Genomic DNA, 15,438 nt, shown 5'->3' with positions numbered 1-15,438 from the left:
AGTCTCGACACCATTGGTGTCTGGCTTATAAAGTGCAAATGGCTCTGTGCTTCTCGGCTGGGACTGCCTTCCTCGGGTGTGCTGTACCAGGGGGCACAAGGGGGCCTACTGTGCTGCATAATTCCATGAATGTTGAGCTGCTCACCCTAAAATTTTGTACCCACAGCCCCTCAGTGAAATCACTACGGACGATTTCAAAGAAATCCCTAATCGGGGGCCTCTGTTTACTATAAGGAGTTTGCCTTCCCTTTATTGTATTCACTCGCTCTTGTCGCCTCGGATTAAAAACGAACATGCGATTGTAGACGCAATTGAAATCGCAGGACCGACACCCATCATATCAGTCTGCAGTTTTTAGTTCCAGGAGATCTAAACTAACTTTTATTCGCATAAAGACCCACAATGGAAACACAGACAATTTGCCATTTGCGTTTTGTCGAATTTTCGGAAGCGTCACTTCCCTTTGGCGCATAACTGCAATGGAAACGCGGCTCGTATCTCACTCTGGCAAAATACAATTGGCTCACGTCCTCTCATGCTGATACGAGCAAGAAGACAATTTTTTGCTGATGTGGATTAGTTAAGTGGTGTTCCAGACCCAATTGCTACAAAAATGCTGCCAGTGGAGTATGAAGCTAGTGTTTCAATGCTGGAAAACGTCTAAAGGATGCAGCAAATCATCATAGAGGAACAGGCCAGAATTCTTCAATAGCAGTGTGACAGACTTGTCACTGCCACAAAGCAGTTATTTATATTTAAGGTGAAGCCCCCAGTAGTAGAGTCTAATGGGTGTGACTTTGCTTATTAAATCTGTCTTAAATTTGGGTTGATTCATTTACTGCTCCTAAACCGACGAATAATGAAGATACGATGGCATCCCATGTCAGTTGCATTTCGAGTTTGAGAACATCCTCAAAGACTGAACACTTTTTCTGAGACCTGAAAGAGATTTCTGTTGATTAATCTGTGACTTGGCGTATCTAGTTTATCATTCCTGCCCTTTGGAAATGTTTGTCTGTTTGTTTCAGAATGCAAAAGCATTAAAAGCTAAGAAGGAGGAAGGAAACCAGGCATTCAAAGAAGGAAACTATGAGGCAGCATACACTCTGTACACTGAAGCCCTCACAATAGACCCCAACAACATTAAAACGAACGCCAAGCTGTACTGCAACAGGGGCACGGTAGGGGCTAAGGTAAGCTGCTTGCTGCCCACCTTGTTTGTGTGAATAAATAACGTGAGGGTCCCTCTGCATTTTGGTATTTGTGTGATTTCACTTGTGTTATTTTCCTTTGCTTGTCCTGGTGGGTGGAGTAATGGGGGGGGGGGGGGGTCCTGTTTTTAAGGAGATATGGTCTCCATTTCACTATCTATCTATCATCCCTTTTGTATCTATCTATCTATCTATTGTCCCTTTCCTATCTATCTATCTATCTATCGTGCCTTTCCTATCTATCTATCTATTATATAGTGCCTTTCATATCTATCTATCTATCTATCTATCTATCTATCTCTATCTATCTATCATATAGTGCCTTTCATATCTATCCATCTATCTATTATATAGTGCCTTTCATATCTATCTTATCTATCATATAGTGCCTTTCATATCTATCTTATCTATCTCATATAGTGCCTTTCATATCTATCTATCTATCTATCTATCTATTATATAGTGCCTTTCACATCTATCTGTTATATAGTGCCTTTCATATCTATCTATCTTATATAGTGCCTTTCATTATCTCTCTCTCTCTGTGTATGTATCTAAAAATCCACTTTATGTCTGTCCACTTTTCAGAAGCGAGCTACTTAATGGATTTAAATCGGGTGTTTTCTATAATTTGCTTGAACACTCCGGTTGATTTTGCGACTTCTGTCATTGCACTATGAATCATAGTTCACCTGCAGTTCGATTTATTTGCGTGAATCCAAGAGAGAGGCTGCGGGCCAAGGGGGGGTGGGAAGTGTGACGTCAGGGGTGGGGAGCCGGGCATGGCCTCTCCTCACTGTTCTGTTTCACTAATACGCTGGCAGAGCCACAGGGGACGGCTAGTAATTGAATAAATGAATATGAAAATATTATTTAAATATATTTTAAAGGCAAGCTCTGGTGCCCTGTGACCCTGAATTGGGCTAATCGGATTTTAGAATTTTTCTAGCACTTATTGTTCCACTGATCTGTTATATGGGATGTGAGCCAGCCCCGATGTCCACCATCATCATCTACTGTGATATTCATTTCATGTGTTTGGTATTAAAACTTACGATGCCTTTGCAGCTAAAAAAATTAGACCAGGCAATAGAAGACTGCTCCAGTGCCATCAAGCTGGATGACACCTACATCAAAGCGTATTTAAGGCGAGCGCAGTGGTAAGTCTTCCTGCTGTGTTTTGTTCTCCTGGTCGGGCAGTTTGTTTAACTGCATGGCTGCTGTTCTTTGTGATTAACTGCAACTGCAGTCCATCTCAGTTAAGCCTATCAATGTTTGTTTCTCCCCCCCCCCCCTCTTTTCTGTTCAGCTATATGGACACAGAACAGTATGAAGAGGCAGTCCGAGACTACGAGAAGGTGTACCAAACCGAGAAAACGAAAGGTAAAGCAGCACAGCAGGAGAGGCCCAAACTGTTGGCTCGGAGTTTCCTCCAGTACTTGACGTCTGATTCGCATTTCCTCACCTTTAGTTCAATCTTATCACCGTAATGATTGTGTTCTTTATTGTAGCAAAGGAATTTTTTGCCTGTTAAAATACTGCAAATGCTAGTAACACACAAAGTATCCGTATCAGTTGGTGGTAATGCATCCAATTTGTGCTCTACTCTATATAGCATGTTTTATACTTGTATTGTGGTCCATTATGGGTTGTTTGTAATCAGGATCCTATTTTTTGAGATTTAATTTTGGTTTTCAATGTGTGACCCGAATGAGTCACATGGCCTGCATTGTGAGGGAGCGTCGGTTACGGCACTACGGCCTGAGGGTGATCCCAGTTCATTGTTGAGCACCTGAGTGGCTGGACCAGGCCAAGGGGGCCGCCCACGTAACAGCTGGCTGTGCCAGATAGAGGGTCATTTCTGGGGACTGGGACTGCATGTCTGCCTGGGGGTTTGCCAACCAGGGTCCCAAACTGTTTTCTCTCATGTTGTGGGTGCGGCAACCTGCTGTACCAGTGATGCTCCCCAACCTGACCATCATGTGACCGTGTTCATGACATTAATGAAGTGACAATAATGTAAGTATGGAGGAGAGTTCAATATGCACAATCTTGAAATTCTCGAGTGTCGTTGGCTTCTTTTTTCCCCCCCAAAGTAAACCCCGATGTCAGGTTTTGGTTTTGACCCCTCTTCATTCTTGTTTTTGACTTTGGTTCTGGTTTGCCAGGTTATGATGATCTGCCGGTTCTGACCTCTTGCCTGTCCTGACTACATTTAGGCCGCTGCTGTTCTTTTCTCACATTTGATTTTTGGTATTTGGCACACACATGTCCCTTAATGCAATTGACAGATTTACAGCAGTGTCCATGGTGGTGCAGTGGTTAGCCTGCAGTGTCTTCGGTTCAAATTTTAGCTTGGACGTTCCTTATGTGGAGTTCGCACCTCCCCACTGCATCCTCCTATGTTTTCCTCCCAAATATGTGTGTATTTTTTCCACCTTAACTTAGTTCCTTGTGAGTGTGTTGTGATTTTTTTTGCCTGTTTACAACACTAAAAAGAATGAAAGTTAGGCCTACACCCAGACACACAGCTTTGAACCCAAATTGTAGACATTAAATCAGCCCTGTCTCTAACTTTAGCAGTAGGCCTAGGGCCACATCAGGCCCAAAATTGGCACAAAAGCTTTAAGTTCAAAATAAAAGAAATAAATAAATAGATAAAAAGCACCGCGAGAGAAAAGGAAAAACTGTAAAATACCGTTGAGCATGAAAACCAAAACAAAGTTTCTTAAATATTTAAATATCACAAGAATTAAGCCAAAAATGGGGCTGGAAAAATTTAGATAAGCCTCAAAGATGAGAAGAAAAACAGAAAACAAAACTCTAACTTCAGGGCAGGAGTTTGAAAACAGAATGTAAGTGCAAACTGAAGGACAGGAGAATAACTGCAATGCTGAAGCAGCCATTGTGAATGTGGTGCTGGCCCCCACCCCCCAGTGCAACATGAAGGCCAAAAGAAACATGATTTGTGAATCGCTAGACATAGCAATATATCAAACAATATTTGGAATAACAAGATCAGTAACAAAATACATCAAGAAGACGAAATACAAAAGAAAAATAACAAAGTCCGGGACAAAGCCCTGATTAAGCCATAAGAGCGCAGTGGCACCCCATCCATAGTTGTCTCCTACCTTACCCTGGATTGCTTGCCCCTACCTAAATATCTGAGTGTGACCTACAAAAAGCGTTGCCTTAACACCAGAACCCTACAAAAAAAAAACTTGTAATCCCGGGCCACCTCAAATTCCTTTCCACCTCGTCATCAGCGTCTTTTGTGTTGTAAATGTGTCGATCAGCACAAGCAGCCTGCTATCCCATCTCCTCCACCGACGCCCCTCAAATCGCAAAGAAGATTCTCAGAGCTCCGGTCTGTCTGTCTATCTGGGTGTGAGGTGCATGGAGTTGCATAGGGTAAATAATACATCGTTATTTGGAATACATGCATTTCGTGTGTTTTCCGTGTCTACAACAATCTGGGTAAATGCAGGATGACAGGAAATGCGAGGCAAGAAATGTTGGAACACATACCTAAAACAGAAACTTTTTTTTTCATGTTATGGTCAAAATTAATACAATGTTGACGTGAAATGTATAATGTGTGAAAACTGAAATATCAAATACTTTCACAAAAGGTATAACAAGTGTGCCTTTATTCAAGAATATAACCAATGAATAAAAACTTACCGTATATGCTCACGTATAAGTTGGGCCTTGAAACCTGAAAAATCGATCATAAAATCAGACCCCAACTTATGCGCCTGTTCAAAGATGCGACATTTCTTTATTTATATTTTTTTTTACATCTTCTTGCCTCCTCCAATCCCTCATCAGTTTCTCGGACTAATCCAAATTTGTTGCAGCAGCGCAGTTTCCAATTTCTTTCGCCACTTCAACGACTTTTCATTTAAAAGCAGCTTCATATTTTCTTCTGACCAAATGCTCCATCGCAGATAAGGGACGCTCTTACGATAAAGGTGTATGAGATACAAAAAACACAAATTGGTGCAAACGTCACTTCGGAATAGTTCGGGTATTACCGTGTGGGCACGAGAGAGAAGTTAGGAGCACACGCTGATAGAGCGCATTGTCGCACCCACAGAGAAAAACGGGCCATTTGCTCCGTGGTGACTCTCTCAGGTGGGCGTTAGGATATCGTAATCTCATGGAGCAATAGCGTGTGTTTTCTGCATTCGATTTGTACAACTGACATTATAAAATACCAGAAGTTGTACGTTAAAATCAAGCCCCGACTTATCCGTGGCAGAACTTAAACGCAAGTATATACGGTAATTAATTGAGATCAGTGTTAGTAATTGTCACCGATTTATGAATCTGGTTGAAGCAAAAACCTGAAGCCGCAGTGGGCCCCCCCGGACCAACTTTGAGACCCCCTGATTTAGACTATCATTTAACCTGCAATAAGCTTGATGCTTTTGACATGAGAAATAAATGGTTTTTCTCTCAATTCTGTCAGTACAGGCGCCACTTTCCCCACAAGCATGAACTGCATAAGCAGGTCAGAAAATGAATGAAGGTGACAGTAAAGATGTAATTTACAAGCACTGTTTGTTTGTTTGTTTGTTTGTTTGTTTCCCTTTTCCAGAACACAAACACTTCCTTAAAACTGCACAACTTGAACTGAAGAAGAGCAAAAGAAAAGATTATTACAAAGTCCTGGGCATTGACAAAAACGCCACAGATGACGAGATCAAGAAGGCGTACAGGAAACGAGCTCTTATGCATCATCCAGGTAACGGAAGCAACGGGTCCCCTCTTTTGGCGTCTGGGTGGTCTTGTCATCTGCTGTTAATACGCATTACATGTGACGCGGGGCACCTCCTCACTGACGGAGAGGCCCACCTAATGCGTGTCACCCGTACAGCTGGACGAGTAAGTGTGTGTGTGTGTGTGTGTGGCAAAATGGCTTCCGATTCAGAGTCTGAAATTTTAGATGGCGTGCGTACAAATGATGTCACAGCGGCAGGTTTTATAAAATGTTAAGTCAGGTGTACTGGCTTTATCTGATTACATACTTACAGCTCACATTGTGCTTGTTGTTGTCTGCTTGCTTTTTCCCTGATGCGGCTTCTTAGACCGTCATAGTGGTGCGAGTCCAGAGGTGCAGAAAGAAGAGGAGAAGAAGTTTAAAGAGGTGGGGGAAGCTTTCACCATCCTCTCCGACCCCAAGAAAAAAGCGAGATACGACAGCGGACAGGATCTGGATGACGAGGGCATGAATATGGGTGGTGAGTCTCGGGAGTCTTGGTGGTGGGGAATGCCTCCTCTGTTTGGGTGCCAAATGTTTAAAATGGGCTTACTGCCCTTCATAAACTCGAGCGACGCCTTAACGCTCTTAGACTTGCATTATAGTTTATTATTTTAGTCTTGCACTTGCAATGGTCAACCATTAATGCAGTGGTCTCAGACTCCAGGCCTGGTGGGCTGCAGTGGCTGCAGGTTTTCATTCTCACCCTTCACCTAATCAGTGCCCAGTTTTCGCTCCTAATAACTCCTCTTCCCTTCATTTTCATAGCCCTGTTTTTAAGGAATCCCATCCTCCGAATTGATTCGTTTCTTCATTAAATGGCAGCCAAACAGAAATGAGACGCGAGACAAACCGACAGATGACCAGCAAAACTGGAATGTTAAACTCCAGCCATTTTCTTAATGAGAAGCCGATTCTTGCTGTTCATTAAACCCATTCTTTAATTCCATGGCTTGTTGCTGCTCTCCTTCTACCACAGCAGACATTTCCAAATGATTTGATTTTTTTCTGTTTTTTTCTAAGAACACCGGCACAATGTTTTGGTGACCTGAGCAGATCAGCCTTACTGAGACCTTCACCTTTCTTCATTTTCAGATATTGTGTGATGGGCAACAGGCTGGCTGGTCGCGTGGCAACTTGTTTTGTGTCTCATTATTGTTTGGCTCCTAATGAAGGAAAAAAGGAACAACAAAGGAGTCAAGTTAATTAAAATGAAGGCAAAAGAGATTCATTTGCAGGAAAGACTGGTCACTAATGAAGAAGGTTAGAATGAAAACCTGCAGCCACTGTGGCCCTCCAGGACCGGAGTTGGACACCCTGCTGGTTTAGAGGCAAAATGTTTAAAATGTGCAGACTGCCTTTGATAAACTCCAGTGACGCCTTCTTGCTAGACTTGCATTGTATTCTAGTTACCGTATATACTCGAGTATAAGTCGGGTCTTGAAATCTGGAAAATTGATCATAAAATCAGACCGCGACTTATATGACTGTTCAAAAATACAACCCTTAATTTATCTTATCTGTGGGAGAACTTAAACGCGAGTATATATGGTATTTTAATCTTACATTTGCGATGGTCATCCATTAATGTGTATATTCTCCGATGACATGGCACACAGTTGGTTTTTCGGCCCCCGCTTGTCTCTGCCTCATTGAGGCCGCGTTGAAAAACGTTGTTTCCTACACGAGCTGACACACCCGGCATTGCCTGGGAGGAAAGTAAAGTGTTTTTTATTATTCGAGAAAAATATAAAGGAAAAAAAAAAGCTCAACTTTAAAAATAAATTAACAAACAGTGAAGACTCGCTAATGTGCTTGTCTTGCGGTCTTGTATGTATGTTATCATCCAGTTAACGCTCAGAACCGGCCAACTCTATTTAATTTCAAAAGCAAGAGGCGGGTGTTGGTGCTCAGACATAAAGAATGCTGGCAGTCACCTCCAGTTCGCCCTCTGGTGGTCGTTCCGAGTGTCAAGTGGATGATAACATGCATACAAGACTACAAGACCACCCACCCTACCCAGAAGGGGGTGGGTTAGGGTTGATTTCACCCTCCCGTATTTTTAGTCGACCATTGAGAAACATATGTACCAAGTTTCATGAAAATTACTGTAGCCGTTCTGAAGAGATGCCGGAACATACATACATACATACATTAACTTTTATTTTTTTATTTATTTTATATATATATATATATATATATATATATATATATATATATATATATATATATATAATATTTTTTTATATTTGCAGCTGGAGATCCACAAAGGGAGAAAAAATGAATCGCGTATCATAAAGTAGTTTTTATTTCTCAGCTTTCAACTCCTGCCAGGGGTCTTCATCAGAGGATAATGCTTAGACTTAAAGGAATCAAAGGCAATATATAGCAACACATGAAGTGGGGGGGGAGGGGGAGAAACTTCAAAAAGAATCTCAACACGTGTACAGGAACATCACAACACCGTCAGAAGAAAGGACGCACTATCATTGATCTATGCACATACTAAATCGACAGGACACACATTCAACTGGGACAACGTAAAAGTAAAATTTAAGGCCAGTACTAAAAGTGCCAGAGAGTTGGCCGAGTCTTGGCTATCAAATGAAAACGCCATCAACAGACACTTGGACATAAACCCAGCATATGCTAACTTAAGAAGAACATGTTCATAATAAATGAAAGCTCAGGAATTAAAACTACTTTGATACGCGATTCATTTTTTCTCCCTTTGTGGATCTCCAGCTGCAAATATGCAAACCGTATCACAGACCTCTTCTCTCTCTCTCTCTCTCTCTCTCTCTATATATATATATATATATATATATATATATATATATATATATATATATATATATATATAATATGATATAGCATTCGTAGTTTGAATCACAATTTGTATGGGTGGTTACCTACCAGGTAACGCTTGTGGTTGGTCTGCAAGTCGGCAAACATCCGCCACGGGGCCCTGTCAGTCACAAGAAGCAGATCATGGAATGTTGCATAGTTTACTGTCAAATAATGCAAAGAGTACACTACATGTATTTCGCCCTTATTTGGGCTCATCAGGCGTACACACTCACTGCACCCCTTACCCTGATCTCCAGGCTGTCAAGTAAACGAACCACACGCCGTGGCACACCGTAAAGGGGCTTCACCTCTAGCGCTGACGTCCGAGGTTCAATCCCCGAGAAGGGGTTGCAGTGAGTGTGTACGCCTGATGAGCCCAAATAAGGGCAAAACACATGTCGTGTACTCTTTGCATTATTTGACAGTAAACTATGCAACATATATATAATAAAGGCTCTGTTGTTGGCATGGAGCTGGCCAGTTTGACGTGTGGCAGAGCAAAGGGCACTCAAAAGGCTCCTATCAGTTATGGAGAATCCACTGAACAGGATCATCTCCAGACAGAGGAGCAGCTTCAGCCACAGACTGCTGTCACCGTCCTGCTCCACTGACAGACTGAGGAGATCGTTCCTCTGCCACACTATGCGACTCTTCAGTTCCACCTGGGGGGGTAAACGTCACATTATACAAAGTTACTGTCTGTCTGTATACCTGCCTGGCACTCTCCACCTTGCACTTTGTAACTTGCACTTTGTTTTTATCAGTATGCTGCTGCTGGAGTATGTGAATTTCCCCTTGGGGATTAATAAAGTATCTATCTATCTATCTATCTATCTATCTATCTATCTATCTATCTATCATATAGTGCCTTTCTATCTATCTATCTATCTATCTATCTATCTATCTATCTATCTATCTATCTATCATATAGTGCCTTTCTATCTATCTATCTATCTATCTATCTATCTATCTATCTATCTAATATATAAACATACACACTTTGAGTTTTTTTATATATATTGTGGAACATGGCCCAGCAACAGACAGGCAGACAGCATTCCTTCACTTCACCCACAACACGTTTATTATACATTATTAACAACAGTAGTGAAAAACCCACAACCCCAAAGAACACCCCCAAAAGTCCAGGCCTCTATCCAATGCCTCTTCTTCCTACAAGCCTCCACTCCTCTCCACCAAGACCTCATCTCTCGACCTCCTGACTCGATTTTTGTTTAATTCTCATTATTTTTGGGTCTCCCCCCCCCCCCCCCCCCCCCCAGGTATATTTATTTACTTATCTACATATTTATTCAAAGTGCTTCTGTAAAAAGCCCCATCTCCCTCTGGGGACAAACAAAGTTCATTCTAAAGTTAAACTGTTGGCTTACGAACACATGACTAATTCAACCCCTGATCTTTTTCAGATTTTGATGCCAATAATATCTTCAAAGCTTTCTTTGGCGGTCCAGGGGGGTTCAGTTTTGAAGGTAAGTCAGTCAGTTTTTTTTTTTTTTTTTTTTTCCTGCGCTTCTCTTTATTTTCAGGAGTGTCTGCTTTTATTTAGGTACTTTTCTATTTATCATGACGCAAATCGTATTATCGTTTTTAAGATTAGGCACCCAAAGGGGACATTCACATTAGGGACCTATAGGTAACTATGCTCCCCCCACACTAACTTTAAGGTTAATATTTGTGGTTTTGGGGGTAGGCCAGTGTAATAATTTAAAATTCCAAGTATTAAGTAACCGGGGCAGCGGCCCCACCGATTTGCGTCACGATAATGGAAAAGTACCTTTATTTATATTATGTGTGCGCGGGCGTGCGTGTATGTATGTATGTATGTGCGGGCGAGCGAGCGCGGGCGTGCACGTGTATGTATGTATGTGCGGGCGAGCGGGCGTGCACGTGTATGTATGCGCGGGCGTGCACGTGTGTGTGCGGGTGAGCGAGCGCGGGCGTGCGCGTGTGTGTGCGGGCTCGCGAGCGAGCGCGGGCGTACGTACGAGCGCCTGCACCTCTCCGTTCCCTGATCCTGTTTCTAATGACTTTTCTTTTTTTTTATTTTTTATTGTATTTTTCAGCATCGGGTCCTGGAAATTTTTTCTTTCAGTTTGGCTAAGACAATAAAAAGGGAAAGATATTTAAAAAAAAAAAAAACAACAACAAAACACTCGGCATCAATTCTAAAGAACTTTCCATTTTGTTTCTGGACCCTTCCGTCATGGAGCTATTGTAATCGGACTCATCTTCCTGCAAGTTTTAATGTACTTCATGACATCTCTGTCTTCAGTCGGATCCCGCTGTAGTTTGTGCTTACGTTGGAAGAGAGAAGGGAGGTCAACCTTAAAGCGACAGGGCATCCGTAGCCTCCTTTTTATTAGGAATGAATTTAACAGCAAATAAAATGGTTCTTAACATGTGGCAATATAAATGTTATCTTATTTCAAAGTAAACAAACGGAATTAGTGAATTTTATTTTAATAAAAAAAAACACAACAAGGATTACCTTCTTCGGTGTTTTTTTCTTGGATTAAACAAGAACTCTTTTTTTATTATTATATTATTAATTTTTTTTTTTTTTTTGCCTTTTGCTGGAGTTAACATTAAAGACCTCATCTCCTGTCAGACAGGAAAGCCTGTGAGCCACATGGAGACTTTGTGCGAACTTTTGGACATAAACCTTCGGACGCTGGCCTGGCTTGTGCTTCGGCCGTCCAGAGTTTTATTTTTTAAGACCTGTTTGCATGGACACTTCATCTCAGAAAGTTCAGTCCCAAGAGTTTTCTCATCGTGAGTGGACCTGTGCACAGGTGGGTGTGTGGTGGTCTTTGGGGGTCGGGGGCTGTCGTGTTGTGTTGCGGTGAGTCGCCTGAAGGAGATCAGTTCATGGATGTGCCCCTTTTTAAACTTTCTTTGGGGGGGGTGGGGGGTATGCGGGTCATTCTTCATACCTGCAGTGTCCTGCTCCCCGAGGCGATTCGCCAGCCGTCCTTATGGGTGAAAATGTCAGATCTGACCACTTCTGGGGGGGGGGGGGGGGGGGGGGCGGGCTGGCTGTCGGTTAGTTCCACTTCCCTCATGTTTAGCTCATCTCAAATCCGCCCGCCGCTCTTCTCGTTTTTTCCTTCAGGCATCTCCATCCCCCGACCCCACGCCACCCTAAAGAAGCGATAAAGCTGAGCAGAACTTTTCGTTTCTGTAGCTGCGCTCGCGTTAATGTTATAATCTCGATCAAGTATATTTGTAGTTGCAGCTGGAAAGCTACGCCTCATCTGACATGTGTTGACCAAAATCGTTTATTTCTTACAGCATGTCGAAAAGTAGGAAGTGAGCAAGGGGGGCACATCCGCCGAGCCGCACGCAGCGCCAGGTCTCCACCTTTTTGAAGGCTTTTGGTTTGAATCCGCCGAGTAAAGGAGATCGTGGCTTCGCATCCCGGGTCCACGAGTAGTGAGAAGAAGCGCTCAAAAAATGTAAAGAATTGTTATTATTATTATTTCACTTTAGAATATATTGTAATCCTCATCGAGTGTTTTTCTTTTGGGTTGCTGCAGTACAGGTGAGGGAGGCCCTGCTATGACCGCTGCGTGCCACTAGAGGGCGCTGTCGCTAACGGGATCGTTTGCATTGAGTTCACGGCTGTCCCGGCAGCGGCGCTGTGTGTGTGTGCGCGCGCGCGCCACCCTGAGGACAATATCGTAATCTTTTACCCGCAGAAAATGTCTTGAATGTTTTTTTTGTTTTGTAAATTTGTGAGTGGACAGTTAATTAATGTTTAAGTAATAATGAAGCACTTGATTGTGAGAAAAAACGTGTAGGATATGTTGTAATAATAGCCGAGCGTTAGAAGCGAAATTCAAAGAGCCAAGGCTGGAAGGAGAACATCTAACGGTAAAATAGCGGGCGGCTTCCACGACGCTTAAATCGCCGAAAGAGAGGCGCAACAGTTTAAGATTCAAGGGGGTTCACTAAAAATGCCGCATATTTATTGCTGTTTTTCCAACACTTCTCTTCTATGTATCTGGAGATCAAGCAGAATCTAGCTGGTCCTTTTTTATTTATTTGTTTTTATTAAAAATTATTAGACCCCATTCACTTCCACCAGCCTCTGTGCTGTTACGCCCTTTTAAGTTCAGAATTGTGGGGAGATGGAGGCGTTCCGGGCAGCATCAGGTGCAAAGCAGGAGCCGGCTCAGTGAAATAATTGGAAGAGTGGCTGGATTTGCCATTTCAGGGAAATTATACGAGTCCGATTCTGGCCTTGAACCCAAAGTGAAAGGGCCAGTTTCACTTAATTGGTCGGCTTGTTGCATCAGGCTGATTTTCAAAGGTGCAGATCTGGATTTTCAATTCTACGATGGCTGCAAGTTCATTTCTGCTTTGCACCGTCTCGCCTGCAGTACCCCGAGTTGAGCCCACTGCCGCGACCCGCTTGACAGCAGCATTTCGTACAAGTGATCTGTTCAGGGGTTAACTGAGGAAGGCGTTCATCCTCAATTACCAAGTGATATGTCAGTTAAATACCAAGTCATGGCTGACCGCTGCTTATTGGCTTGAGCTCCATGTGTTGTAATAGTCGATACGATCATAGCCGTGTGCTCAATGGACCACCCGTGTCTGCTGGAGGTGGGCCGCTTTACTGCTCGCTACCATCATGTTGTTTGAATGGAACTTTCAGCTTGGGAGTTTCACCTCAATAAACGGATATTCTTTTTTAAAAAAGTGCACACATTCTATTCACTTCGTAAACTTATGGAACAAACCACGTTCTGGTAGACCGTAGAGCAGAGACTGGTAGCGCACGTCTTTAGCTGCTTGGCACAGTGAGGTTATGCAGATGTTTGGGTTGGTTGAATAATTTCCGTTATTTTCCTTAGACAAACATAAAAAGTGCAAACTCAACGGCTTGCTGTTTGTCGCCGCGCCGGCCAGTCGGGTTGTACCTGTGAAGGCTCGAGAGCGTCAAGCGCCTGTCGCGCAGCGCTGCGCTCCCACGGGGTCGAAATACGGCGGTGGCCGCACACATGTTATGTGGCTTGGCCTTTCTGACGCAAAATACACTGAATAGTGTGCCAAAAACTGAACTTACAAAAGAACGAACATCCCATGTTTGACAGAAAAGAAACTTTGCATAATGTTTCTCGATCTATTTTAGTAATTATATTTACTGTATATCACCATCAATAAAGAAATGCTTGAAATAAACTGCTGAGATTGACTCCTGTGTTTCTACTTGAACTTGAACGAGCCACAGCTCCACAGCCTGCGTAGGGACTGTGATACTCACTCATACACGGCTGACGTTTTATTTCTACTTATTACTTAACTTGCTTTTCCTTTTTTTTTTTAAATTTGAGAGTCTTCCTTTTTTTTTTTTTTTGTTTTTCACCATCATGCTGGATCAGTAATTCTTGTACTCGGCCGGTGAGAAATGCCGAGAAACTTTTGTCTTTGGAGATTTTTACAAAGAGGGAAATGAAGCTAATTAAACACAGATAGATATATATGAGATAGAGTATACATATATCTCTTTATATAAATAAAATAATACTAGCCGTCCCTGTGGCTCCGCCCACGTAGTAGTGAAACAGGACAGCGAGGAGGGCCCCGCCCAGCTCCCTACTCCTGACGTCACGCGCTTTAACTTGCTGCCTCTGACCTGCCTGTTAGTGATCGGCACTCCAAAGCGTGGTAAATAACAGATATAAATCTCTATTACAAAAGGAAATCCTGAGAGGAGACTTTCTCGGAGATGATTTCAGGTCCTGTGAGATGAAACTTTTGGCCAAGAGATGTTGCCAAGTCCCACCCTCCTCTCAAACATTGACAACCCCGCCGACGGTCCAATCACTTTTCATTCGTGTGAATGCTATTGTCAGACACAGCTGCTGCGCTCTCAGCTCCAAGCGGGGTCGGAAATAAAATACAAAGATTAGAAGACAAAGTCGAACGTCATTAAGAGGTTCAAAAACGTTGGTGCGATACACGTGTTGTGCAGGTTAGAGATTATGAAAGTACTGTACTAAAATTCAAAAGTCTCAAAAAACTGATAGTAAAGATCACAAATGGAAATAATCCATCCATTGTCCAACCCGCTGAATCCGAACACAGGGTCACGGGGGTCTGCTGGAGCCAATCCCAGCCAACACAGGGCACAAGGCAGGGAACCAATCCTGGGCAGGGTGCCAACCCCACCGCAGAATGGAAATAATTACTCGGTGAAATAGCGGAACAGCGAAAAGAGATTGAATATATTGTTCGGATTTAAACTTTAAGTCGGAGACTTGTTGATCGTCTAATTTGTGTTTCTTCACCATGAAGAGGCGTACCCACGAGAATGAAAAGATGTTGTTTGGTGAAAGTGAAATCCACAAACACCAGCGGCAGAGACGTGAAGTGGCTGGTGCGTAGTGCAGGCTGGGGGGTTGGCGAGCGAAGTCCCCTAGGGCAGGGGTGTCGAACTCCGGTCCTGGAGGGCCACAGTGGGTGCAGGTTTTCATTCTAACCATCTCCTTAATTAGTGATCAGTTTCTGCTGCTAATTAACTTCTTTTGCCTTTGTTTTAATTGACGTGACTCTGACCCCTTAGTTGTTTCTTTGTCCTTA

The 15,438-nt window shown here is 42.9% G+C and overlaps 2 protein-coding genes across 2 annotated transcripts in view; one reads left to right on the top strand and one right to left on the bottom strand.

Annotated features, from left to right (window-relative positions):
• dnajc7 (DnaJ (Hsp40) homolog, subfamily C, member 7) overlaps positions 1-11,263 on the top strand; it is a 49,782-nt gene extending 38,519 nt beyond the window's left edge. Inside the window, exons 8-14 of the mRNA XM_028818716.2 lie at positions 1,029-1,193; positions 2,280-2,371; positions 2,521-2,594; positions 5,818-5,964; positions 6,308-6,460; positions 10,257-10,319; positions 10,914-11,263. Of these exons, the coding sequence (XP_028674549.1) occupies positions 1,029-1,193; positions 2,280-2,371; positions 2,521-2,594; positions 5,818-5,964; positions 6,308-6,460; positions 10,257-10,319; positions 10,914-10,951 (732 nt within the window). The 3' untranslated portion in view covers positions 10,952-11,263. The remainder of the gene's footprint in view (positions 1-1,028; positions 1,194-2,279; positions 2,372-2,520; positions 2,595-5,817; positions 5,965-6,307; positions 6,461-10,256; positions 10,320-10,913) is intronic.
• The window catches only part of nkiras2 (NFKB inhibitor interacting Ras-like 2), a 292,782-nt gene that overhangs the window by 60,414 nt on the left and 216,930 nt on the right, over positions 1-15,438 (bottom strand). The gene's annotated exons all lie outside the window — the stretch shown is intronic.

Source organism: Erpetoichthys calabaricus, chromosome 14 (genome assembly GCF_900747795.2).
Source record: "Erpetoichthys calabaricus chromosome 14, fErpCal1.3, whole genome shotgun sequence".
NCBI classification, from domain to species: Eukaryota; Metazoa; Chordata; class Cladistia; order Polypteriformes; family Polypteridae; genus Erpetoichthys; species Erpetoichthys calabaricus.
The sequence above is the reverse complement of the archived record's forward strand: the minus strand, read 5'-3'. Positions and strand labels throughout refer to the sequence as shown.